We start from the raw sequence: 26,404 nt of genomic DNA on the forward strand, positions 1-26,404 counted from the left end.
TTCTCTCATGTCTCCTTCTCAATGAACTCACACATACAACACAAACTTCCAAAAATCTCATTAAAACTCAATGTTTATCAATGTTTGTCAATGAAGCAGATTTATCAATGAAGCAGATTCACCTTCTATACTACAGTATACCTTGAGAAAGTCACCTTCTCTTTCTCTATCCTCACTCTCCCCTCCCTCCCCCTGTTTCTCTAGCTCCCCCCACCATCAGGGGCCCCAGTGAGACCTCAGAGGTGTCTGTGGTTTTGGGTTTCCCCACCGTTCTGCCTTGTGATGTAGAAGGTTCTCCCATGCCCAGTATCACCTGGCTGAAGGACAACCAGCCCATCGTGTCCAGTGCCCAGCTCACCTACACCCGGGGTGGGCAGGCGCTGCGGCTGGGGACAGCACATGGAGACAGTGCTGGTATCTACACCTGCCGAGCTTCAAACCCTGCAGGCACCACTCTCAAACACTACTCACTCAGTGTGCTTGGTAAGTGAACCAGACAGGGAGAGGGTTGATTCTAGTGTACAGAATAAAATGTAGTCTAACATCAACAAAATGAAATGTAAATGCAGGAGAGGATTTTGAATGTCTGGTTCATTTGATCAGTTCCACCGCAGCTTGAAGGCAACTCTACATCTCTGAGTTTCGGCGGCCAAGATGAGAAAGTGCGTATCAATGGCTCATTAACCCTGTCCTGTCTGGCTAAAGGCTTCCCTGAACCCAAGACCCAGTGGTTCAAAGATGGACTGGTTGGTTTGTGTTTCTGTCTGTCTAGCTATTTCACATAATTCAATTTAGCGCCATAGATGTCTATTTCTGCTAATATGAAAACGTGATGGTGTTGTACCTTATGTTTCTAGTTGTTGACTAGGAACTCCCACACTGGTATTCGTGAGAGTGGCCAGTTCCTTCACATAGACAATGCCATACTCTCCCATGAGGGACAATACACCTGTGTGGTCACCAACACTGCAGGAGAGGACAAGAGAGACTTCCATGTCACCATTCAGGGTGTGTCCACGCATGGAATTGACACTGTCTGCCCTTGGCAAGATTCGTTCATTGACACTGTGCAACCTAATCTCATAGCACTCTTGTGATACTAACTGAACATTTTTTTTTCTCTCTCTCTCTCTCTCTCTCTCTCTCTCTCTCTCTCTCTCTCTCTCTCTCTCTCTCTCTCTCTCTCTCTCTCTCTCTCTCTCTCTCCAGTTCCTCCCATCTTCCATCGGGTGAGTAACGGTGCAGCAGCCTGGGGTCTAAGAGCAGAGGGCGAAGAAGAGGAGGGGGGGGACAGAGATGATGAGATAACTGAGAAGAGAGAGGTGGTCCTGGGGCATCCCATCAGCCTGTCCTGTGAGAGTAACGCCATCCCCTCGCCCCGTCTCAGCTGGTACAGAGAGGGACACAAGCTCTCCACTGCTGACGGAGTGGTACTGCTGCCAGGTGAGAGGGGTCCATGCCCTCTAGGTCTAGGATATCAAACCGGTACAATGATCAGTATGGCACTACTGCAGCATCAGCTCCACTGTGATCCAATGGGATGCTGTGTTATGTTGTTGTTCTTTAGGTGGGCAGGTGCTCCAGATCCCTCGGGTCCAGCAGGAGGATGCTGGAAAATATACATGTCAGGCGGTGAATGAAGCAGGAGAGGACCGCATGCACTTTGACCTGGATGTGCTGGGTAGGCATGCTTTCTTACTACTTCCTGTCATTCTGTCCACTCATTTTTCAGCGATAGCCTAACAACTATTAAATGTATGAAAAGGCCAAGGAGTCATTTCCTAATGTTTCTCTATGTTGACGTCCTGTTTGCCCAGTTCTCCCAGTGATAACTGGCCAGTTGGATGAGTTCATGCAGGAGATAGGAGCGGTAGTGAACAGTACAGTGGCTCTCCACTGTGACGTGACGGGTCATCCAGCACCAGCAATCTCCTGGCTGAGGGACGGCACACCACTGCACTCCGGACAACACCACAGCATCAGTAAGGACGGGAGACAACTACAGGTCAGAATCCCATTATGACATGGTTGGAACAAAGCAATGCACTGCATATTACAGTGTCAGAACGCCTCCCTGCCTCCCCCCCTCTGCTGGTGTCACTAATATATTATAATGCAATAGAGGGACCTCTGTCACGTGATCGTTTGTGGCCTTTTGTGTCTTTATGTGCTGTACTGTGTGTTTTTATTGATTTGATGTTTATTTTTATTGTAGCACTGAGTTTTTGAAAATATCTAAACATGTTTTTTTTTAAGAGGTGTAGGTCTATAGTGTTATTCTGTCTTTCAGGTCCTCAGTGTGCAGGTATCAGACATGGCTGGCTACCTTTGTGTGGCTGAAAACAAGGTTGGAGCAGTGGAAAAGCTCTTCAGTCTAACAGTGCAAGGTCAGATGGAATATAAATGTCATTCAAATACCACATTGAGAGGATTATTTCAATTCACACAGGAAGGACAGGGGTACTTTCTGGTTTCCTGTGAATGTGTGTGTGTTATTGTGAATGTGTGTTATTGTGAATGTGTGTTATTGTGAATGTGTGTTATTGTGAATGTGTGTTATTGTGAATGTGTGTTATTGTGAATGTATGTGACATGTGATGGTTGATTCCTGTTCCTCTCCAGTTCCCCCAAGGATGGTGGCTGGCAGGGAGGAGGAGGTGAGTGTGATCCAGGGTCACATGGTGTCCCTGCTGTGTGATGTCCAGGCGTACCCTCCTCCAGAGATCACATGGACCAGAGATGGACAGATCCTCCAGTTCAGCATGGGAATCCACATCCTGCCCGGTCAGAGCTAGCTCCTAAACACATTGCCCAGAGCCCATAGCACGCTTCATAACTCCCAGTGTACTCAAATGTCTGATGAAATCACTGTACATAAACTATGCATTGTAATCTATGTATTGTCTGTACTGTAGGAGGTCAGATGCTGCAGCTGCCCCGGGCCAGACTAGAGGATGCAGGACAGTACGTGTGCACTGCCACCAACTCAGCAGGCCAGGACCAGAAGAGCATCCTACTCAGTGTTTATGGTGAGAAACACTACGCTAGTATTGTGCTGCCCTCATCAGTGTCACACTTCACCTACTACAATATCTGGAATAGGATTTACAATTACTATTTTATTCCTGCTCTGGTTTGCAGTCCTGCCCACGCTGAAGCCCCGCCTTGACTCTGAGTCAGAGGTCGTGACCCCTCAGATGGGCTCGTCTGTCACTCTGCGCTGTGAGGCTCGGGGGATCCCGGAGCCTGAGGTCACATGGTACAGGAACGGGCTACAGCTGGCAGCTGGGAATGGACTGAAGGTGGACCAGCAGACACTGGAGATCATGGGAGTGCAGGTAAACACACTGTCATCACCTTCAGTTTGTGCTACTCTAACTGTCTCAAGCATTAGCACTGATAACTGAGGGCATGAGATTAACCCTGTTTTAAGTATCAAAGTGAAACACTGTTGTTCTGTTTCACACTATCTATGGTTCATGGTCCATAGATGGTTGATGGTGGAATCTACACCTGCAAGGTGTCCAATGTGGCTGGACAGGTGGACAGGACCTTCCGCTTGACTGTCCATGGTGAGATTTGCCTCCCATGTACCTTCCAATTAGATCTGTTTCTTACATGTGGTAATAGTGGCATATCAGATGTCACAGTATAATGAATCTCATTCTCTCTATGATGTTCCTCTCCTCAGTTCCCCCTGTCCTGGATGGGCCTCTTCATGAGTCTCTCACTCAAAACCTGGGCTCCCATGTCACCTTGTTGTGTGAAGCTACAGGGGTCCCAGTACCTAGCATCACCTGGCTGAAGGATGGCAACCCTATTGGTAAGAGGGTGAAGTTTCATAAATGAACTGTGAAAATTCAGTTTTGACAAGATCACATTTTGACACTTGTATTAATGCTATTGAATTAATGAGACCTCCAGCTGTTGGTTTAGGCTGACCTCGGTGTGCTTTTTTCCTGCCCAGAGAGCAGTCTGCAGTGGCAGTGGTCGGTACGAGGCAACAGACTGGAGCTGGGTCCTCTCACCCTCTCTCACGCTGGGACCTACACCTGTGTGGCCAAGAACAGGGAGGGACAGACTCAGAAGGATTACACTCTCACAGTGCAAGGTAGGCTACAGGCTGTCCACTACACAATCTCCCACCTTTGAAAATTAGATTAAACCCAAGAGAATCACATTTTGTAAGAGAATCACAACCTTCTGCATGGCCTCTGTTCCACTTTGAGTCAGTGCTGTGAGTCATATTGCTGACCTTTTGTTTCAGTGTCGCCCACGATCCTGGACTCTGACCACTTGTCTGACCTGAGTGCCCCAGTGGGCGATGATCTGACTCTTGAGTGCAGAGTGACAGGGACACCTGCACCCCACCTCAGCTGGCTGAAGAACGGCGCCACTCTGGAAGATTCAGACCCCCAAAAAATAGAGTGAGTCCGTCTTGCTTACAGTGCAGACTCCAGCCTAGGTCTGTGTACCAGTGTTATGCTCTTAGTAATCACTGATATGCTTGTCTCCTGTGTTACAGCATAGCCCCTGATGGGAGCACTCTAACCCTGCTAAGGCTCAGGCCTGAGGACTCTGGGACGTACACCTGTCTGGCTGTCAGCGCTGCTGGCCAGGAGAACAAGATCTACACCCTCTTTGTACTGGGTCTGTTGTCTTTTATCTACCTGTTGATCAAAAATATGTCCTAACTTAATTGGTACTGATCTTCCCAGAAGTTTTTTAGATTCTAGGTAACAATGATTTTGTAATGCCCCTCAGTACCCCCTTCTATCTCGGGCGAGACTAGCGCCCCCAGAGAGGTGCAGACCACCCAGGATAGTGTGGTGACACTGGAGTGCCAAGCAGCGGGAAACCCTCCACCTCAGATCAGCTGGCTGAGAAATGGACGCTCCCTGCTCCTGTCTCCCCGTACCCGCCTTCTCTCAGCAGACGCTGTACTTAGGTAAGGTTCTACACATGTCAAATGTCAAGTTTGGTTCCTCTCTCACAAAAATGCCTTAATGAAGGATAATGTTTTAGAAAGTGTGTTGGAGCTGTGTATATGCCCTGTGTGTGTGTAGGATTTCTCCAGTGCAGCTGGCAGACTCTGGGATATATACGTGTGTGGCACGCAGTCGCGCTGGCCTCGCCGAGCTCAACTTTGACCTACAGGTTCAAGGTACTAACTCCCCATCTCCTTTTGATGCGTACACTACTGATCTGAAGGAGCTGTATCTGTGTGTACTGATATCTGTGTATCTGTCTCTGTGTCAGTGCCTCCAGGTGTGGAGCCTGTAGAGTCAGTCACAGTGGTGCGGGGATCCTTGGTGACACTGACCTGTGAGGCACGGGGTGTCCCTCCTCCCTCCCTGACCTGGCTGAAGGACGGCCAGCCCCTGTCCCTGCACCGTAACCTGCTGTTGGACGGCCAGGAGACGCGGCTGCAGCTGCCTGATGTGGGGCTCTCTGACAGAGGCCTCTACAGCTGTGTCGCCAGCAACCAGGCTGGCAGCAGCACCAAGAGCTTCAACCTCACTGTGTTGGGTGAGCAGACAGAACAAACATTCTCCATTCACCCAAACATAACCTACAAACAGATATCATGTTGTCATGTTAGTCATGTTAGTATTTATTTTGTGTTTTAACAATGGTGTCGTTTTGTCCGATACAGAGCCTCCAAAGATCTCCATCTCCAGTTCTCCAGAAGAATTGATGGTAGCTGTGAACACTGCTCTGGAGCTGGAGTGTACTGCCGAGGGCACACCTCCTCCTACCATCAGCTGGATCAAGGATGGGCGCCCCTTACAGGGAGATAGTGAGATAGTGCAGGAGGATGGACACTTTCTTAGGATTAACCAAGTGCAGGTGAGTCACAAACCCAATGACACAGCATTTAGTTGACATTCAGACCTTATTGCTGAATTATGATAAACACCAGATAATAACCAGTGATATCTCGGTTGTTAGGTAGAGGATGCAGGTCTTTATACCTGTCTGGCTACCAGCCCAGCGGGCGAGGATGGAAAGAACCACTGGGTCCGGGTTCAAGGTGATACATGCGTTTACTAGCCATACTTGTTGGTCCTGCCAAAAGATGACAAGGTACTTGTCTGATTCTGATTATCAACGGTTGTGTCTCCCTGTTCCAGTTCCCCCAACTCTTCTTAGCTCTGATGATGTCAGATTGTTGTCAGTCCCAGCCAAAGGACACCTGACTATGGAGTGCCAGGCTGACCTTGCACCTGACATAGAATGGTACAAGGACGACGTGAGACTACAGGTCAGACTGGACGTCAGGGTGGCAGGAATCAAAATACATGGTGTTATATAATCTTATTGACTCTGTCTCTCTTTCTGTCTCTCTCTCCCTTTCTCTCCTGGTTCCAGCTGGGGGGTCGCATCCAGAGGCTTGCCGGGGGTCAGTACCTGGAGATCCAGAATGTTAGGCCTCAGGACAGTGGCCAGTACAGCTGTGTGGTCACCAACATGGCCGGAAGCACCAGCCTTTTCTTCACTGTGGAGATCCTCTGTGAGTTGATGAGTTAAACAGAGGATTGGGATCATGCATTCGGTGAATTTAATTTACATTGAACAAAAATATAAACGCAACATGGAACAATTTCAAAGATTTTACTGAGTTACAGTTCATAGGGAAATCAGTCAATTTAAATAAATTCATTAGGCCCTAATCTATGGATTTCACATGACTGGTCACAGATACTTAAAAAAATGTTTAGGGGCATGGATCAGAAAACCAGTCAGTATCTGGTGTGATCACCATTTGCCTCATGCAGCATGACACATCTCCAGGATGTTGATTGTGGCCTGTGGAATGTTGTCCCACTTCATTGCAATGGCTGTGTGAAGTTGCTGGATATTGGCGGGAACTGGAACACACTGTTTTACAAGTCGATCCAGGGCATCCCAAACATGCTCAATGGGTGACATGTCTGGTGAGTATGCAGGCTATGGAGGAACTGGGACATTTTCAGCTTCCAGGAATTGTGTACAGATCCTTGCGACATGGGGCCATGAAACATGAGGGGATGGCGTCGGATGAATGGCACAACAATGGGCCTCAGGACCTCGTCACGGTATCTCTGTGCATTTAAATTGCCATCGATAAAATGCAGTTGTGTTCAATGTTCGTAGCTTATGCCTGCCAATACCATAACCCCACCGGCACTATGGGGCACTCTGTTCACAACGTTGACATCTGCAAACCTTACACGTGGTATGCGGTTGTGAGGCCGGTTGGACATATGGCTTATGGTAGAGTAATGAACATTAAATTCTCTGTCAACAGCTCTGGTGGACATTACTGCAGTCAGCATGCCAATTGCACGCTCTCTCAAACCTTGACACATCTGTGGCATTGTGTTGTGTGACAAAAGTGCACATTTTAGAGTGGCCTTTTATTGTCCCCAGCACAAGGTGCACCTGTGTAATGATCATGCTGTTTAATCCTCTTCTTGATATGCCATACCTTTCAGGTGGATGGATTATCTTGGCAAGGGAGAAATGCTCACTAACAAGGATGTAAACAAATTTCTGCACAAAATTTGAGAGAAATAAGCTTTTTTGTGCATATGGAACATTTCTGGGATCTTTTATTTCAGCTCATGAAACATAGGACCAACACTTTACATTTTGCGTTTATATATTTTTTCAGTATAATTAATATATATGTGTATATACAGTATATGCAATCTCCGTAGACAAACATTGGCAGTAGAATGGCCTTACTGAAGAGTTCAGTGACTTTTAATGTGGCACCATCATAGGATGCCACTTTTCCAACAAATCAGTTTCCAACTATTTTTGCCCTGCTGCTAGTGCTGCCCCGAATCAACTGTAAGTGCTGTTATTGTGAAGTGAAAATGTCTTGAAACAACAACGACTCAGCCGCGAAGTGGTAGGCCACACAAGCTCACTCTTGGCATTCTCTCAACCAGCTTCGCCTGGAATGCTTTTCCTACAGTCTTGAAGGAGTTCCCACATATGCTGAGCACTTGTTGGCTGCTTTTCGTTCACTCTGCGGTCCAACTCATCCCAAACCATCTCAATTGGGTTGAGGTTGGGTGATTGTGGAGGCCAGGTCATCTGATGCAGCTCTCCATCACTCTCCTTCTTGGTCAAATAGCCCTAACACAGCCTGGAGGTGTGTTGGGTCATTGTCCTGTTGAAAAACAAATGATAGTCCCACTTAGCGCAAACCAGATGGGATGGGATGGCGTATCGTTCCAGAATGCTGTGGTAGCCATGCTGGTTAAGTGTGCCTTGAATTCTAAATAAATCACAGACAGTGTTGCCAGCAAAGCACCTCACACCATCACACCTCCTCCTCCATGCTTCAGGTTGGGAGCCACACATGCAGAGATCATCCGTTCACCTACTCTGCGTCTCACAAAGACACGCCGGTTGGAACCAAAAATCTCAAATTTGGACTCATCAGATTAAACCTTAATCCATTTGAACGTGTGTTTTCTTTTATTTTTCGCCTCAGTGCCACCAGTCATCAGAGAGAGCAGCTCTGAGGTCACTGCACATATCAGGCAGGATGCAGTCCTGCCCTGTGAAGTAGAGGGGGAAACCTCACCTAGGGTCATGTGGAGGAAAAATGGCATCCCTATAGATCCTGACAATAACAAGTAAGGGTTTACTGCTTTTGTTCCAGCCACTTAACTTAGGCTATAGAGGTTGTTGGGATACTGTCTTTATACAGATGGGTAGATAGTCCAGTTAGCTGATTGATTGCGTGTGTCCCAGGTACACCATGCTGTCTGAAGGCTCTCTGCGAGTAAAGGCTGTTCAGCTGAGTGACGCTGGCCGCTACTACTGCACCGTGTCCAATCAGGCCGGATCAGATCACAGTGGGATGGACTTACGTGTGTTAGGTAAATACAACTCAGAGAATTACAGAATCACACCATAACACGGTATATTTACGTTTTTACATGAACATTTAGGACATTTAGTAGACATTATCCAGAGTGATTTTCAGCCACTGCATTACAGTCAGTGCCTTACAGTCAAATGTGTTTGTATGCCATACATATCTGTATGTCATTCCTTATGACTCCATGTTGTGTCCCTGTAGTGGGTCCCTCGATCAGCCCTGGTCCTTTCAATGTGACGGTGACCACAGGGGTGAGAGCCGTACTGAGCTGTGAGACCACAGGTATACCGGCCCCTAAAGTCACCTGGAAGAGGAACGGTACTCCACTAGACCCCAACCAGCAGCCTGGCACATACAAGTAAATGAAGCAGAATGACCTCTCCTGTGTGAATTATAACACAATGGACATAATCTAAATGGATTCATTCTGAAGTATTGTATTTTTTTTTTTAAGGTTACTCTCCTCTGGATCTCTGACAATTTCCTCTCCATCCAATCAGGATGAGGGATACTTTGAATGCACAGCAGCCAATGAGGTTGGAGAGGAGCGCCAGGTCATTGAGGTCATCCTACAAGGTATTGTTGCTTTGAGGTCCTACTCAGACGTTTGTAGACTGCCCTTTCATCTCACATACAGCCGAACAGACTGAGATTTCTCCTCTCTGTCCCTCAGTCGCTCCAACCATTGAAGATGACATTACAACAGTCACTGCTATCAAAATGGCCCCTGTGGTGCTGCCATGCCATGCACAGGGCATCCCAGAGCCCACTGTCAGCTGGACCAAGAGTGGAGCCAAGCTGGGCTCCCGGGGAGGGAGTTACCGGGTCCTGCCCACAGGTAGGTACACTTGCTGCTCAGAGGGTAACATGGTGCTGTTGCCATCAGTGATCCTGTCATGTTAGTACTTTGGTGTTCATTGTTGTGTTACTGTACTCTTTGGATCCAGGAGTTCTGGAGATCACAGCTGCTACCCCCAGTCATGCAGGGAGGTACACTTGCTCTGCCCGGAACCCTGCAGGAGTGACGCACAAACACATCACTCTCACAGTGCAAGGTGGGTCCTCAGGGGGATTGTTGTTAAGGTTATAAAGTAATGGTTCATGTTTTTGCTTTGTAACTCTCTTATGTCTTCATTTTACAGTTGAATAATCTGTGTGTGATAAACCATGTTAATGGGTTTGCCCTCTCCCACTCAGAGCCCCCGGAGATCAGGCCTATGACAGAGGAAGTACAAGTAGTGTTGCATCATGGGACGGTTCTGCCTTGCGAGGTGCAGGGTTTCCCTCGACCCTCCATCACCTGGCAACGAGAGGGTGTTCCCATATCAGCTGGTGAGAGTGCCCTCTTTGGACACTTGATAAGAAATCAAGCCATTATATAACACAATAGTCATTTATAGTCTGCTGTTTCTCAATAGGGATGTCTTCCTTCCATGGCTCTTCAGGTCACAAACTGTCTCTCCTCTCAAACGGAGCTCTGACGTTCTCTCGGGTCACTCTGGGTGATGCGGGCACCTACCAGTGTCTGGCACAGAATGAAGCTGGCACAGCAATAGGAAGGACACGTCTAGTACTGCAAGGTAACACACTACATTTCTACAGAGAACAGACATGTTGTTCAAACAGCATGGAGACACTTGTTGATACTTAGATGAATGTGTGGGCCTCAATAGTGAAAGGTACTATGTGTCTTCATGTTGCTCCAGTTCCCCCAGTGCTGAGAGTTCCTCGTGAGGAGTACACAGCAGTCCTGGGCCAGCCAGTGAGCCTGGAGTGTTTGGCAGACGGACAGCCCCAGCCGGAGGTGTCCTGGCAAAGGGAGCGCAGGCCCCTCACAGAGGGGGCACACGTACAGCTCTTTGCCAATGGCACCCTGAGGATCGCAGCCACACAACGCAGTGATGCTGGCCTGTACACCTGCTCAGCCAAAAACCTTGCTGGCAGGGCCAGCCATGACATGAGGCTTGTCATAATGAGTGAGTGTGATATGAGGTCAATATGACACTTAGGTTTAACCTTGATTTAACCTGACATTAGGAATAACAGTGTCTCATGGAACAGAGTTACTGATCTGCCAGTAATAAACTGACTCTGTCTTTCTTCTAGTCCCGCCCATGATTCCTGTTGGTCAGCCGGAGTTGTCCGTCATCCAGGGCTTCCAGGCCTTGTTGCCCTGTGCGGCTCAGGGTTCACCAGAGCCCAGGGTGTCATGGAAGAAGGATGGTAACATTGTTCCCAGCCTGCCTGGCAAATTCACCGTGCTGCGATCAGGAGAGCTGATCATTGAGAGGGCAGAGGTCAGAGATACATTTCTGTTTTACATTGTGTTATAATGAAGGTGGTTCAGGTGAAGGTCACTGATCAACGTTTTTGCCCTTGTAGCCAGATGATGGTGGTGTGTTCACCTGTGTGGCCACCAACACAGCAGGCGCTGTGAGACAGGACACCCGCCTGTCCGTCAACATCAGACCCGCCTTCAAGGAGTTACCTGCTGACGTGACCATGAACAAAGGTCAAAGTCTTAGCTTGTCTTGCCACGCCCAGGGCACCCCTACCCCTGTCATCTCCTGGACCGCTAACAACAGCCCCTATCCAGGTACACCACTGCCCTCCACTGGCTCCATGTTCTGTTATGATCGAAATGATGTAGCCGTAGGTACTGTATATAGTAATAGTAATAATCATCTTGATTACTCCAAACATGTCGCTCTCTCTCAGTTTCCAGTGTGGACGAGGCAGGCAGAAGCTCCTTGGTAATAGAGAATGTGACCTTGAGGGATGCAGGAACCTATGTGTGCCTAGCAGAGAACAGTGTGGGCACCATCAGAGCACTCTCATTTGTCCGCATCAGAGGTGAGTACTTTCAACACCTCATGACCGTAAGACTATTTCTATTTGTATTAGTATTGTTTTATATTCCTTGGTAGGGGTACACTGTTCGTAATGGATGTGTTATGGTCATGTCTCCTTAGAACCACCGGTGTTGAAGGGAGAGGCCCACACCTCTCAGACTGTGGCCCAGAGTGGCACTGCCATGCTGGACTGTCCTGTCCATGGAGACCCCAGTCCGGTCCTCCGCTGGGTCCATGACGGCAGACCCCTTCTCCGCTCCCTTCGCCTGCAACCTCTCCATAATGGCTCCTTGGCCATCTACAGCATCACGGTAAACACAACCCTCCACCTGTTCTATCAGTCTCCCTCAGAAATCTATTTATCCAGTGTTAGTTTAATTTGAGAGTTCATATCTTGAGAGTAAAAAATGCCTATAAAAACAAAAAGAAAGTAGGCTTACACAAGAAATGAGAGTGAGAGGATGGACCACCGACTGCAGTCAATCTGCACTCCATTTGCAGTCCTGAGTCATGGAACATTGTGTGACCTAACTGCATTGTGCCAGTCTGGCCAGTCAGATTGTAGTGAGCTCATTCTAAAAAGCCAACAGTATTAGCTAGAGAGGGAGAGAGGGAGGGAGGGGGAGAGAGGGAGAGAGGGAGCTCAGAAATGGATGTTCCCAGGCTCTCACTGTTGTGTTCTGTGTCTATAATTTTGTTAACTTTTTTAACTCTGTAATTGATGCTGTAATTGTACGCCCTGCAGCTAAAACTTTAACATAATGACATAATGACATTTAACATAATGACACTTACTGCAAACAAGCTAATGGAAAAACCTTAAATTCCCTTTTAGAAAATGTCAGCTTTTAAATGCCTCAATGAGGGATGAAAGTTCCATTAAATATCTGAAATAATATAAAAATTATAAAAGCACTCCGTGGAATGTAAGGCAAATATGTTTACCACTGGAGAAATGTCACTAAATGACATTGTTATTTGGAAGAGTGAAAGTATGAGGGTCCTGAACAGCATATCAATCCTCATATTTCAGAAGAGCAATGATAACGTGTTTATGCCCTAACATGTATATCTGTGTCAGAGAGAAGATGCAGGGGAGTACCAGTGTGTGGCTGAGAGTGAGGCTGGAGTCGCTGAGAGGACCATTTCTCTCAAAGTACAGAGTGAGTGATATGGAGCATGAACACAGTCACACAACCTCCATTTCCAAATGCTGGCCTTCATTCAAACAATCCGGAATCAACATACACCCAAGCGGCCCAGGGTACCAAGCTCCCCATCAGAGTCTGGAGTTAGGTCACCTGCAGAACAAAAGGCTGATATGGAGGATGTAATTCTGGGAGAAGTGGAGTAAAGTCCCCCTAATTAGCCATCCAGACTGAATGGTGGAACATGAATGATTGAAATAATCTATATTTGAGTAGCCTATAATATCTGGTGCAGAGAAGGACATTCTGTGTATGTAACCATAACCTCTGTCGCTAACATGGCTTTTCAAGAGAATGAGCAATCTGCAGATAATAATATTTTAATGCCAACTCTTGATACATGTCCCAAACAAAAGCCACCTTCGAGACAGAAACTCAGTATCCTTAACGCAGGTATTAGAAAACATTGTACCATGAAACTTTTTCAAAACGTTAACCAGGCTTAAATGCTCTGGGACCCTCGTTCCAAGCCTAGAGGAATATTGGGAGGTCATCTGAATATTCGTAGAACATTTATTGAATGACTCTAATCTTGATTTGTTCTGTTTCTCTGAGAAATGTCTGAAGAAATCTTCTCCTATTTCTACCTTGTGTCCCTGGATATTCCATATTCAGGAAGGACAGGGGAGAGGGCAGAGGGGGTGGATTGCTTTTGTACATGAAAGATAACTTTAAATGTAATCGTATCATATGGAAACATGTCAATGACCTTGAATGTATGGGGCTGAATGTCTTCCTCTCCCCTCATACTTCTCTCACTATTATTGGATTATATCGACCACCAACATCTGATATCTTGTTTTATGACCATCTAAATGCCATGCTCAAAGAATGTGATCATATTAAGGACATCATCTTCATGAGCAATTTCAATATAAACTGGGAAAAACTCAGAGATCACAGACTATTTCAACCTGACTCAAATAACCAGAGTAACACAGTCATCTCATACTCAATTCATCTGGTGTTTACTAACAGATCTGATCGAATAACTAAGTCCACTAACTTACTAACTGGCATATCTGACCACAATGTTACATTGGTGGTTAAAAAGATCACTAAAAATAGATTTATGAACCATATTAATGTGCAACAGTAAGATAAAGATATCCCGAAAAGTGAGCAGAGTCAAAGTCAAATTGACTGGTCTGATATGTTAAGCAATCCAGAGTCTGGATACAGAACATTTCTGTCAGCCATTGATAAAGTGGATACCTCTTTGACTTGGAAATGTCACGTTAAGCCAAGGAAAGCCTCTCTACCATGGCTCAACGAGGACCTCTGGAGGCAGATGAGAGAACGGGATCTTTCCTTGAAAAAAGCACTGAAGTCTGGTCAGAATGATGGCAGACAAATATTTACAGCACTGAGAAATAAGGTGATAAGGATTATAAAAAAAGCAAAAGCAGAGTTCTTTGATGTGATCAATGAAGTTAAAAGAAATGGAAAAGTGATTTGGGAAAATTTCAACAAACTAACAGGGAGAGTAGCTGAAAAAACCCATTCTGAATTAAAGGTTAATGGGATTCTAATTCAAGACTGTCAGGGAACTGGCTCAAAGATTTTCAACCATGACCCCAGTTCTCACTCCCATAGATAATAATAAACCAATATTCACAATTACTGAAATCTCAACATCAGCAGTGGACAGTATTATTGTCTTTTCAGGAGCTCTAGAACAGAATATGTATTTGGTCTAGACAATGTATTCCTGAAGAGACACAAATATTCTCTGATTGCCCATATTGTACATCTAGTTAATATGTCCATCAAATATGGGTTTTTCCCCAATGCTTGGAAGTCTGCTGCAGTGATACCTGTTTAAAATCTGGTGACCCAACACTGATGGAAAATTACCGACCTATAAGCATTCTTCCAGTGCAATCAAAAGTAGCTGAAAGATGGGTGGCTGATCATCTGACTGATCACCTCATTCAGGGCAACTCCATACATCAAATTACATTTGGATTCAGAACTAACCATTCTACCGAAACAGCCAATTGCTATTTTCTGGAGTGCATTAAATCTAAACTGGACGTAGGTGGTGAAGTCAGCGCAGTCTTTTTGGATCTTAAAAAGGCCTTTGATACTGTGAATCATGAGGTCCTCCTATCCAAACTATCCTCCCTTAATGTGTCCACTGAAGTTATTAGTTGGATGTATTCCTATCTGACAAACAGAAGTCAAAGGGTTTGTTTGGGGGACACTCAGTCGGACTCTCTTTACTATAACATTGGGGTCCCACAAGGGTCAATATTAGGCCCCCTTCTGTTTACCATTTATATAAATGATCTCCCACTTGCTTGCCCACAAGTTAACATGCAGATGTATGCAGACAATACAGTTATGTATGTACACTCAAACTAGAAAACTAGTTGTTAACAAGTTAACTGACACTACATGTTTCTAAATGGATTACAAATTGTTGCCTGCATTTAAATATCGACAAGACTGTTTGTATGTACTTATCTAAGAAATCCATTGATTCTTCCCAATGAGCTGTTCTTGTTAATGGGGAGAATCTGGAATTTCGGCATCATTTTGGACTCAAACTTGACATTTAAGAAATGTGAAGAAGATGGTTAACACAGTCACGTTTGGATTATCCAACTTTAGGTTTATAAAGACCTTTCCTTCCTCTGGAGGCCGCTAAACTATATATATGCATGCTGTGATCTTCTCACATCTGAGATATTGCCTCACATGCTGGTCACAAGCAGGAGCTACTATTCTGACACCAATTGAATCACTCTACAAACAAACACTTAGATTTTTGATAACAAACCAAACAGTTACCACCATTGTCATATAATTTACAAACATAATTTATTTCGTCTGGATAGCTTTAAGCAGTATGTAGATGCAAGCCTTGTCTTTAAGATCCTGCATGGTCTTGCCCCTCCACCCCTATGCCGGCATACAGTATAATGGTCAAGGAAAGCACCTCCAGGATAACAAGGGCAGTAAGAGGGGATTGTGCCCCTTTTCGACACAGTAAAATCGGTCAATCAGCCTTCTCTGTTAGAGCTACAATATACTGGAATGCAATGCCCATGGACTTGAGAAGCTGCACTGATTATTGTATTTTTAAATTGAAAACATGGCTCAAATCTATCCAAACCTGTTCAGAGTTATCTGTGGTTCTTCATATGTAAGACGACAGTTGATGATAGTGTTGTTGTTGTTAGAATTATATATTTTTGGATGTAATGTATTTGTATTTTGTATTGTTTTAGTCAGTATTTGTATAGTGGCTGTATAAAGGCCCTTACCTTTACACAGGCCCAAATTAGCTTTTGGCTCACCCGCCACATTTACATGGATGTTGCATTATTGTAATATTCATGTTGATTAATGTTGATTGTCCCCTATAAATAAATAAATAAAATACATCTAATATTCCTACAATTAGATCAAATTAATAAAAAAACACAAAAGTAATTATGGATTGTTTATTTAATTCTCTATATGGATGATCTCTCTCTCTCCCTTCATCCCCCTCTCCCTCCCTACTCTCCCTCCCTCCCTACTCTCCCTCCCTCTCCTGCCACAGTCAATGGAGGTTACTCTAACTGGGAGGATAGGGGCCCATGCAGCACCACCTGTGGTCGAGGGAATCAGGAGCGAATCAGGTTATGCAACAATCCAGAGCCGGCCAATGGGGGGAAATCATGTGACGCTCCCAGTAGGGACTCCAGGAGATGTCAGACTGGACTCTGCCCAGGTACGGCTGATTGATCTGTTCTCTTATCACTCCAAACGGATGCAGCTGAATTTAACAATGGAATGATGTGTGTACATAGAAGGTGTAGGTCTACAGCTACACTTAAATAATGTGTAACTTAATACTTATTCCTCTCTCTCTGTTTGTTGACTGAAGGGGAGGCCCCTCGTAAGGCCAGAGGGAGTCTGATAGGGGTGGTGAATGATAGGGAGTTTGGAGTGTCGTTCCTGGAGGCTAACATCACAGAGAACCCAGAAGAGGGCACCAGCACCCTGCAGGCCCACCTGGACAACATCCCTCCTAGTGTGGGTGAGTATGGGAGTGTGAGAGATGTCTTACAGTAACCAGTAGGATCCTCTCAGAAGCACATCTAAATGCAATAATCAAGTACTTGCTGTAAAGTTATTTCCTATAATCAAGCACTTGCTGTAAAGTTATTTCCTATAATAAAGGACTTGCTGTAAAGTTATTTCCTATAATCAAGCACTTGCTGTAAAGTTATTTCTATAATCAAGCACTTGCTGTAAAGTTATTTCCTATAATCAAGTACTTGCTGTAAAGTTATTTCCCATAATCAAGCACTTGCTGTAAAGTTATTTCCCATAATCAAGCACTTGCTGTAAAGTTATTTCCCATAATCAAGCACTTGCTGTAAAGTTATTTCCCATAATCAAGCACTTGCTGTAAAGTTATTTCCCATAATCAAGCACTTGCTGTAAAGTTATTTCCCATAATCAAGCACTTGCTGTAAAGTTATTTCCCATAATCAAGCACTTGCTGTAAAGTTATTTCCCATAATCAAGCACTTGCTGTAAAGTTATTTCCCATAATCAAGCACTTGCTGTAAAGTTATTTCCCATAATCAAGTACTTGCTGTAAAGTTATTTCCCATAATCAAGCACATAGATCACTCAGCCACTGATCATTGCTGTATCCTGACCTATCATACTTTGCTCAGAGGTATTTCCATAAAGGCTGTGGTCTTACTACTGATGTTTTGCAGGTCCATTGCTACGGGTGTTGGTGTCTGTGTTTGCTCCCATCTACTGGACCACAGTGCTGCAGACTGGAGCAGCCAGGAATGGCTACTCACTGACCCAGGGCCTGTTCAGACAGGAGTCACAGCTGGAGTTTGACACAGGTCAGCACTGAAGAACAGATACAATAACATCCTGTAAATTAACCTGAACTAAGGTTTACTCTACTGTAAATGTAGTCCTATAACAGTGGTTGTCTCTCGTAAGCGGAATTGTCCCTTTAAATCTGTACATTGTAAGAGAACCAGCAGAGGGCAAAGTTCTCCATGACTGCAGTTCTTTTTTTTTTTTTACTAGGATCTGGTTTCAATGACGGACTCCTTTGGCAACTTCAATAAGAACCCCCCAAAATATGGGGTGGGTCCTCTTCAGACAGACAACTCTCCCAAGTGACTGTTTTATAATGTATCCTAGATGTATTTGAATGTTGTGTTTATGTTTGTAACCAGGAGAGGTCCTTCGGTTGACCCATGTAGCCAGAGGTCTGGACTCAGAGGGGGCTCTCCTAATAGACATTGTTATCAACGGCTTTGTCCCTCCGACATTATCAACCTCCCATCTCAATTTGCAGGTGTGTAATGACTAACACTGTCATCCTAAAGCCAGCTGAAGTCCCTGACTGTGACTAACCATAAGTCTTAATTAAATCTCTTAATTAAATCTCTATATAATCTATCTCTAATATGATGATTGCTTTGTGTCATGCAGGAGTTTGATGAGTCATACGTGCAAACGGGACCAGGGCAGCTGTACTCATGGTCGTCCCAGGCCCACCAGAGAACAGGTGGTCCCATGGTGCTGCGCTGTAACCACTCCATCATCTACGAGGGCCGAGAGGAGCGTCAGGGGCCACTGCTGCAGCTCATCAAGGTGTCCCAGATGAATGGCATCTACAGCATGTTCACTCTCAGTCTGGACTTCCAGATCACAGCCTCCCTACTCCTACCTGGTCAGTGGAAATACAAGACAGATTACCACAAGGCAGGCTAACACAATACAGACTTACACAATACAGACAGTCAGTCAGACACTTGACTTTTAACTGATGTACTGTAGCAAACACATTCATTTTTAAGATGTCATTTTCATTGTTTAAAGTTGTGGTACAGTAACATCATCTGCTCATGGATTGAATGTGCTCCTCTGTCTTTAGATGGGGATGGAAAAACATGCCCGGAAGGTTTTGTCCTGGATACAGCCTCTTACTGCACTGGTACATTTTGTATACCTTTTCCTCCTTCAATTTCTTTGTTGGATCGACCAATGTTATTTTGTGGTTTGCAATTCAATTAACTCATTAATGCATATTATCTTTATAAACTGTATCTGAATGCTTAGATGAGGATGAATGTGCTGCCGAGTCGCCTTGCTCTCATTCCTGCAACAATGTGATGGGTGGCTTCTCCTGTGCCTGTCCCTCTGGCTTCACCATCTCCCCAGAAACCAACACATGTCAAGGTCAGCCACAGGAAACACTAACTGAATACTTTATCACACCGTTATACAGTATCTCCTAATTAGATACATAGTTACAGTAAGTGATCGGTCTGTAAAGGGATCTGGCATCATGGTGATTTGTATGCTATATTTAGAAGGTAATCTATTGTGAAATTTGTAAAAAGAAATGTTGGGGGATAAAATGTCAACAGAATCAGTTAGCTAGCACACGCACTATTTGGTTCCGGGGTGATATTATCGCTGTGAAAGTATACATCCTACTGCTGTATTGCAGACAGTGTTCTTGTGTTTGACCTCACATGTGGTATCTCTCTACAGATATTGATGAATGTGCCCAGGGCTCCCACATGTGCCACTACAACCAGCAGTGTGTGAACACGGTTGGCACATACCGCTGCCAGGCTAAATGTGGCCCAGGGTTCAAGCCCAGCGCAATGGGAACCAGCTGTGAAGGCAAGTCTATTCACAACAAATACACTTTTTGGGGGGGTGATTCTCTTTCAGTCATTCATCAACTGAATAGAATACATTCTAGTCTCCATCCTATAATAGGGTGCTGACAATAAGGCATATTAGTAACAGAGTTTGACCTGTGGTGTGAGTTTCAGATGTGGATGAGTGCCAGGAGTCGTCTCTCTCCCCGTGTCAGCAGCAGTGTCTGAACACCCTGGGCTCCTTCCGCTGTGTCTGCAACCCTGGCTACCAGCTGTCTGGCCAGCGCTGTCTGGGTCAGTGGACCCTGTGACTCACTGATGATATTTTCAACAGAATCAAATCTTTCATACCAGTATCATATGGAAGCAGTGATTTAAATTGTGGAATCTCTAACCCTTTATGTTTGTTTGTTTACAGACATCAACGAGTGCAGCAGGAATGTGTGCCCAGCTCACCAGCAGTGCCGCAACACAGAGGGAGGCTACCAGTGTTTCGACAGCTGCCCAGCTGGCATGAGAATGGGAGAGAATGGGGCCTGCGTGGGTATGATGCCATTTATACTTCACCCATCTTTTACTTTGAATGTTGTTGCACGCAGGTACAGGTTTGTGGTGTGAGAATTCTGATCCTACCATTACAGTATGCCCTGTGTTTACCAACATTGTGATTCACAGATGTGGACGAATGCCAGGATGGAAGCCACTTGTGCCGTTACAGCCAGATGTGTCAGAACACCATGGGAGGGTACGGCTGTGTCTGCCCCAGAGGTTATCAGTCCCAGGGGGTGGGCCGTCCATGCCTGGGTAAGACACTTCATTTTGGCATAGACATGTATTACTACACTAAACAATATGCTACTGTCCAATAAAATCTTGTTATAAGTAGTGTCTGAGTCTTGTTTTGCCTTTCAGACATTGATGAGTGCCTACAGACGCCAAGCACCTGTGCCCACCAGTGCCGTAACGTGCCAGGCAGCTTCCGGTGCCTCTGCCCACCAGGCACTGTGTTAACGGGGGATGGGCGCTCTTGTGCTGGTCTAGAGAGAGGACAGGTCTTCTCCAACGGTAGCCGCGTCAGGGCAAGACTGCGCCCACAGCTGGTGTCATCGCTGGGTAGGCCCATTCTCTCTCGGCATCATGGGGTATCCCGCATCACCAGACAGAGCTGCCCCATAGGCTATACCAACAGAGATGGCACATGTGTCGGTGAGTCCCCCCCCCCGAAGTAGTAGGAGTCCCGTTCAGGCGTATAATTGGCATCTGTGTTTGTGGACAAGATGGAGAAAAAGCTTTGGAGCTTCTCATTTTCTTTGAATGTCTGTAAGCAAAGGCCACAAGCAAGGGAGTTGAGTCTGGTACGTCTTGCTCACCTCATTGTGTCATCGGTCTCTGTACAGATGTGGATGAGTGCTTGCTGAGGAACCCATGCCAACATGAGTGCCGGAACACATTAGGCAGTTTCCAGTGCCTCTGTCCTACAGGCTACCAGCTGTTACCCAACGGCAGGAGCTGCACAGGTATGGAGAAAACAAACAATACACATAAACACTACATAAACCACCCACCACGACTAGGTTTACATTGCCAAGAACACACACAGATACTGAGTTTCCTTTCTGATGCTTGCAGACATTGATGAGTGTGCAGTACAAGGCATCCAGTGTGGACACAACCAGATGTGCTTCAACACTCGTGGAGGATATCAGTGTTTGGACACGCCCTGCCCTGCAACCTATCAGAAAGGAGGAAGCCCAGGGTATGGAGCTTCAATAAAACACCACTGTGTGTTTGCAATGTGTGGTTAGACAGATCGTTTCCTGGGTATTTTTGTAATCAAAACAAATTGTATTAGTCACATGCACCGAATACAACAGGTGTAGACCTTACTGTAAAATGCTTACTTACGAGCCCCTAACCAACAATGCAGTACAAATAAGAATAAGAAATAAAAGTAACAAGTAATTAAAGAGCAGCAGTAAAATAACAATAGCGAGAATATACACAGGGGGGTACCGGTACAGAGTCAATGTGCGGGGGCACCGGTTACTCGAGGTAATATGTACATGTAGGTAGAGTTATTAAAGTGACTATGCATAAATGATAACAACAGAGAGTAGCAGCGGTGTGAAAGGGGGGGGGGAAATGCAAATAGTCCAGGGTAGCCATTTGATTAGATGTTCAAGAGTCTTATGGCTTGGGGGTAGAAGCTGTTTAGAAGCCTCTTGGACCTAGACTTGGCGCTCCGGTACCGCTTGCCGTGCGGTAGCAGAGAGAACAGTCTATGACTAGGGTGGCTGGAGTCTTTGACAATTTTTAGGGCCTTCCTCGGACACCGCCTGATATAGAAGTCCTGGACGGCAGGAAGCTTGGCCCCAGTGATGTACTGGGCCGCATGCACTACCCTCTGTAGTGCCTTGCGGTCGGAGGGCGAGCAGTTGCCATACCAGAAAGTGATGCAACCAGTCAGGATGCTCTCGATGGTGCAGCTGTAGAAGCTTTTGAGGATCTGAGGACCCATGCCAAGTCTCCTAATGGGGAATAGGTTTTGTCGTGTCCTCCTCACGACTGTCTTGGTGTGCTTAGACCATGTTAGTTTGTTGGTGATGTGGACACCAAGGATCTTGAAGCTCTCAACCTGCTCCACTACAGCCCCGTCGATGAGAATGGGGGCATGCTCGGTCCTCTTTTTCCTGTAGTCCACAATCATCTCCTTTGTCTTGATCACGTTGAGGGAGAGCTTGTTGTCCTGGCACCACACGGCCAGGTCTCTGACCTCCTCCCTATAGGCTGTCTCGTCGTTGTCGTGATCAGGCCTACCACTGTTGTGTTATCCGCAAACTTAATGATGGTGTTGAAGTTGTGCCTGGGCGTGCAGTCATGAATGAACAGGGAGTACAGGAGGAGACTGAGCATGCACCCCTGAGGGGCCCCTGTGTTGAGGATCAACGTGGCGGATGTGTTGTTACCGACCCTTACCACCTGGCGGCGGCCCGTCAGGAAGTCCAGGATCCAGTTGGAGGGAGGTGTTTAGTCCCAGGGTCCGTAGCTTATTGATGAGCTTTGAGGGCACTATGGTGTTGAACGCTGAGCTGTAGCCAATGAATAGGATTCTCACATAGGTGGTCCTTTTGTCCAGGTGAGAAAGGGCAGTGTGGAGTGCAATAGAGATTGCATCATCTGTGGATCTGTTAGGGCGGTATGCAAATTGGAGTGGGTCTAGGGTTTCTGGGATGATGGAGTTGATGTGAGCCATGACCAGCCTTTCAAAGCACTTCATGGTTACAGATGTGAGTACTATGGGTCAGTAGTCATTTAGGCAGGTTACCTTAGTGCTCTTGGGCACAGGGACTATAGTGGTCTACTTGAAACATGTTGGTATTACAGTCTCGGACAGGGAGAGGTTGAAAATGTCAGTGATGACACTTGCCAGTTGGTCAGCGCATGCTCGCAGTACACGTCCTGGTAATCTGTCTGGCCCTGTGGCCTTGTGAATGTTGACCTGTTTAAAGGTATTTTCTCACATCGAGAAAGAGAGAGCGTTGATCACACAGTCTTCCAGAACAGCTGGTGATCTCATGCATGTTTCAGTGTTATTTGCCTCGAAGCGAGCATAGAAGTAGTTTAGCTTGTCTGGTAGGCTCGTGTTACTGGACAGCTCTCAGCTGTACTTCCCTTTGTAGTCTGTAATGGTTTGCAAGCCTTGCCACATTCAACGAGCGTCAGTGCCGGTGTAGTACGATTTGATCTTAGTCCTGTATTGATGCTTTGCCTGTTTGATGGCTCGTCGGAGGGCATAGCGGGATTTCTTATAAGCTTCCAGGTTAGAGTCCCGCTCCTTAAAAGCGGTAGCTCTAGCCTTAAGCTCAGTGCGGATGTTGCCTGTTATCCATGGCTTCTGGTTGGGGTATGTATGTACGGTCACGGTGGGGATGACGTCATCGATACACTTATTGATGAAGCCAATGACTGATGTGGTGTACTCCTTAATGCCATCGGACGAGTCCCGGAACATATTCCAGTCTGTTCTAGCAAAACAGTCCTGTAACTTAGCATCTGCTTCATCTGACCACTTTTTTTTATTGATCGAGTCACTGGTGCTTCCTGCTTTAATGTGTGCTTGTAAGCAGGAATCAGGAGAATAGAATTATGGTCAGATTTGCCAAATGGAGGGCGAGGGAGAGCTGTGTATGTGTCTCTGTGTGTGAACTAAAGGTCATGTTGTACTTACCTTAGTTACATTATCACACCACCATAAAGTAATTGTTGTGCAGTTATCTATGTATGTAGTAAGTCACGATCATTGGTCCCTCTAAACAATCACATGGTTGTGTTGTACACTGCTCAAAAAAATAAAGGGAACACTTAAACAACACAATGTAACTCCAAGTCAATCACACTTCTGTGAAATCAAACTGTCCACTTAGGAAGCAACACTGATTGACAATAAATTTCACATGCTGTTGTGCAAATGGAATAGACAAAAGGTGGAAATTATAGGCAATTAGCAAGACACCCCCAATAAAGGACTGGTTCTGCAGGTGGTGACCACAGACCACTTCTCAGTTCCTATGCTTCCTGGCTGATGTTTTGGTCACTTTTGAATGCTGGCGGTGCTTTCACTCTAGTGGTAGCATGAGACGGAGTCTACAACCCACACAAGTGGCTCAGGTAGTGCAGCTCATCCAGGATGGCACATCAATGCGAGCTGTGGCAAGAAGGTTTGCTGTGTCTGTCAGCGTAGTGTCCAGAGCATGGAGGCGCTACCAGGAGACAGGCCAGTACATCAGGAGACGTGGAGGAGGCCGTAGGAGGGCAACAACCCAGCAGCAGGACCGCTACCTCCGCCTTTGTGCAAGGAGGAGCAGGTGGAGCACTGCCAGAGCCCTGCAAAATGACCTCCAGCAGGCCACAAATGTGCATGTGTCTGCTCAAACGGTCAGAAACAGACTCCATGAGGGTGGTATGAGGGCCCGACGTCCACAGGTGGGGGTTGTGCTTACAGCCCAACACCGTGCAGGACGTTTGGCATTTGCCAGAGAACACCAAGATTGGCAAATTCGCCACTGGCACCCTGTGCTCTTCACAGATGAAAGCAGGTTCACACTGAGCACATGAGCACCTGTGACAGACGTAACAGAGTCTGGAGACGCCGTGGAGAACGTTCTGCTGCCTGCAACATCCTCCAGCATGACCGGTTTGGCGGTGGGTCAGTCATGGTGTGGGGTGGCATTTCTTTGTGGGGCCGCACAGCCCTCCATGTGCTCGCCAGAGGTAGCCTGACTGCCATTAGGTACCGAGATGAGATCCTCAGACCCCTTGTGAGACCATATGCTGACACATGCACATTTGTGGCCTGCTGGAGGTCATTTTGCAGGACTCTGGCAGTGCTCCTCCTTGCACAAAGGCGGAGGTAGCGGTCCTGCTGCTGGGTTGTTGCCCTCCTACGGCCTCCTCCACGTCTCCTGATGTACTGGCCTGTCTCCTGGTAGCGCCTCCATGCTCTGGACACTACGCTGACAGACACAGCAAACCTTCTTGCCACAGCTCGCATTGATGTGCCATCCTGGATGAGCTGCACTACCTGAGCCACTTGTGTGGGTTGTAGACTCCGTCTCATGCTACCACTAGAGTGAAAGCACCGCCAGCATTCAAAAGTGACCAAAACATCAGCCAGGAAGCATAGGAACTGAGAAGTGGTCTGTGGTCACCACCTGCAGAACCAGTCCTTTATTGGGGGTGTCTTGCTAATTGCCTATAATTTCCACCTTTTGTCTATTCCATTTGCACAACAGCATGTGAAATTTATTGTCAATCAGTGTTGCTTCCTAAGTGGACAGTTTGATTTCACAGAAGTGTGATTGACTTGGAGTTACATTGTGTTGTTTAAGTGTTCCCTTTATTTTTTTGAGCAGTGTATATTAGATGTAGGATGTCACTGACCTTTGGAGCCAGCTGATAACAGACGGTATCAGTACCTCTGATAGTGTAACAGTTGACTCTTCTCTCTCCATGGCAGGACGTGCTACAGACCCTGCTCTCGGGACTGTGGCTCTGGGGGTTCCCCTCTGCTACTGCAGTACAAGCTTTTGACCCTTCCCCTGGGCATCCCAGCCAATCACAACGTGGTGCGCCTGTCTGCCTTCTCAGAGGGGGGGGTGTTGCAGGAGATAACATCCTTCACCATTCTGGAGCAGGGCAATGAGGGGGGTCCAGGGGTGGGGGCAGGGGGCCAGATGTTTGGCATCAGGGACGAGGCAGGCAGGGGCATCATCTTCACTCTGCGGCCCCTGCAGAGGTCAGGTCTGGTGCGTCTGGGGGTGCAGGCCACCACTCTCTCAACACAGGGCCGCATCACATACCAGAGCATCTTCATCATCTACATCTCCATCTCTAGATACCCCTACTGAGATGAGCCCACCCAGCTGGAGGCTGGAACTGACTGTGTGTGCCACTGAGAGGCCACTGACCCCTCCTTCACCAACCTCTGTAGAATCAGGCCCACAGCCTGGAGGCCTGTGAGACAGAGCGTGCTAACCAAGCCAAGAAAGCACTAATCATGAGACAATGCAAACAGTATTAACACTAAGGATTTCATGGATATTTGGACCCTCATCTCTGGTGCAGTAAGTAAACTGGATTGAAATGGATCTTAAACTGTGGGGACACAATTTTGCCAAAATCTGTTCTTGTAAAGAAATTGACCTTTTATAAGATTTGTTGGATTCATTACAATGAACACTCCAGAGATGGTCCTGTAGCATTAGAATGGCATGTAGTTATTTATATAGTGTTTTTCTATCATTTTTG

The 26,404-nt window shown here is 46.3% G+C and overlaps 1 protein-coding gene across 1 annotated transcript in view; it reads left to right on the plus strand.

Moving 5' to 3' along the window:
• LOC120062856 (hemicentin-1-like) overlaps nucleotides 1-26,004 on the plus strand; it is a 74,495-nt gene extending 48,491 nt beyond the window's left edge. Inside the window, exons 31-79 of the mRNA XM_039012926.1 lie at nucleotides 205-483; nucleotides 604-746; nucleotides 858-1,008; nucleotides 1,210-1,443; nucleotides 1,568-1,681; nucleotides 1,818-2,005; nucleotides 2,291-2,387; nucleotides 2,623-2,784; nucleotides 2,916-3,029; nucleotides 3,142-3,338; nucleotides 3,491-3,572; nucleotides 3,692-3,823; nucleotides 3,968-4,111; nucleotides 4,268-4,427; nucleotides 4,526-4,650; nucleotides 4,765-4,948; nucleotides 5,067-5,164; nucleotides 5,260-5,529; nucleotides 5,657-5,850; nucleotides 5,953-6,034; nucleotides 6,135-6,265; nucleotides 6,373-6,514; nucleotides 8,492-8,636; nucleotides 8,755-8,882; nucleotides 9,086-9,242; nucleotides 9,339-9,460; nucleotides 9,558-9,722; nucleotides 9,832-9,939; nucleotides 10,082-10,216; nucleotides 10,330-10,464; nucleotides 10,991-11,181; nucleotides 11,267-11,480; nucleotides 11,603-11,737; nucleotides 11,857-12,047; nucleotides 12,818-12,899; nucleotides 16,498-16,668; nucleotides 16,825-16,977; nucleotides 17,672-17,809; nucleotides 18,155-18,276; nucleotides 18,414-18,654; nucleotides 19,044-19,163; nucleotides 19,482-19,616; nucleotides 19,772-19,891; nucleotides 20,016-20,141; nucleotides 20,273-20,401; nucleotides 20,510-20,710; nucleotides 20,995-21,114; nucleotides 21,227-21,353; nucleotides 25,614-26,004. Coding sequence (XP_038868854.1) covers nucleotides 205-483; nucleotides 604-746; nucleotides 858-1,008; nucleotides 1,210-1,443; nucleotides 1,568-1,681; nucleotides 1,818-2,005; nucleotides 2,291-2,387; nucleotides 2,623-2,784; nucleotides 2,916-3,029; nucleotides 3,142-3,338; nucleotides 3,491-3,572; nucleotides 3,692-3,823; nucleotides 3,968-4,111; nucleotides 4,268-4,427; nucleotides 4,526-4,650; nucleotides 4,765-4,948; nucleotides 5,067-5,164; nucleotides 5,260-5,529; nucleotides 5,657-5,850; nucleotides 5,953-6,034; nucleotides 6,135-6,265; nucleotides 6,373-6,514; nucleotides 8,492-8,636; nucleotides 8,755-8,882; nucleotides 9,086-9,242; nucleotides 9,339-9,460; nucleotides 9,558-9,722; nucleotides 9,832-9,939; nucleotides 10,082-10,216; nucleotides 10,330-10,464; nucleotides 10,991-11,181; nucleotides 11,267-11,480; nucleotides 11,603-11,737; nucleotides 11,857-12,047; nucleotides 12,818-12,899; nucleotides 16,498-16,668; nucleotides 16,825-16,977; nucleotides 17,672-17,809; nucleotides 18,155-18,276; nucleotides 18,414-18,654; nucleotides 19,044-19,163; nucleotides 19,482-19,616; nucleotides 19,772-19,891; nucleotides 20,016-20,141; nucleotides 20,273-20,401; nucleotides 20,510-20,710; nucleotides 20,995-21,114; nucleotides 21,227-21,353; nucleotides 25,614-26,004 — 7,625 coding nt within the window. The remainder of the gene's footprint in view (nucleotides 1-204; nucleotides 484-603; nucleotides 747-857; nucleotides 1,009-1,209; nucleotides 1,444-1,567; nucleotides 1,682-1,817; nucleotides 2,006-2,290; nucleotides 2,388-2,622; nucleotides 2,785-2,915; nucleotides 3,030-3,141; nucleotides 3,339-3,490; nucleotides 3,573-3,691; nucleotides 3,824-3,967; nucleotides 4,112-4,267; nucleotides 4,428-4,525; nucleotides 4,651-4,764; nucleotides 4,949-5,066; nucleotides 5,165-5,259; nucleotides 5,530-5,656; nucleotides 5,851-5,952; nucleotides 6,035-6,134; nucleotides 6,266-6,372; nucleotides 6,515-8,491; nucleotides 8,637-8,754; nucleotides 8,883-9,085; nucleotides 9,243-9,338; nucleotides 9,461-9,557; nucleotides 9,723-9,831; nucleotides 9,940-10,081; nucleotides 10,217-10,329; nucleotides 10,465-10,990; nucleotides 11,182-11,266; nucleotides 11,481-11,602; nucleotides 11,738-11,856; nucleotides 12,048-12,817; nucleotides 12,900-16,497; nucleotides 16,669-16,824; nucleotides 16,978-17,671; nucleotides 17,810-18,154; nucleotides 18,277-18,413; nucleotides 18,655-19,043; nucleotides 19,164-19,481; nucleotides 19,617-19,771; nucleotides 19,892-20,015; nucleotides 20,142-20,272; nucleotides 20,402-20,509; nucleotides 20,711-20,994; nucleotides 21,115-21,226; nucleotides 21,354-25,613) is intronic.
• The last annotated feature ends 400 nt before the right edge of the window (nucleotides 26,005-26,404 follow it).

Source organism: Salvelinus namaycush, chromosome 18 (genome assembly GCF_016432855.1).
Source record: "Salvelinus namaycush isolate Seneca chromosome 18, SaNama_1.0, whole genome shotgun sequence".
NCBI classification, from domain to species: Eukaryota; Metazoa; Chordata; class Actinopteri; order Salmoniformes; family Salmonidae; genus Salvelinus; species Salvelinus namaycush.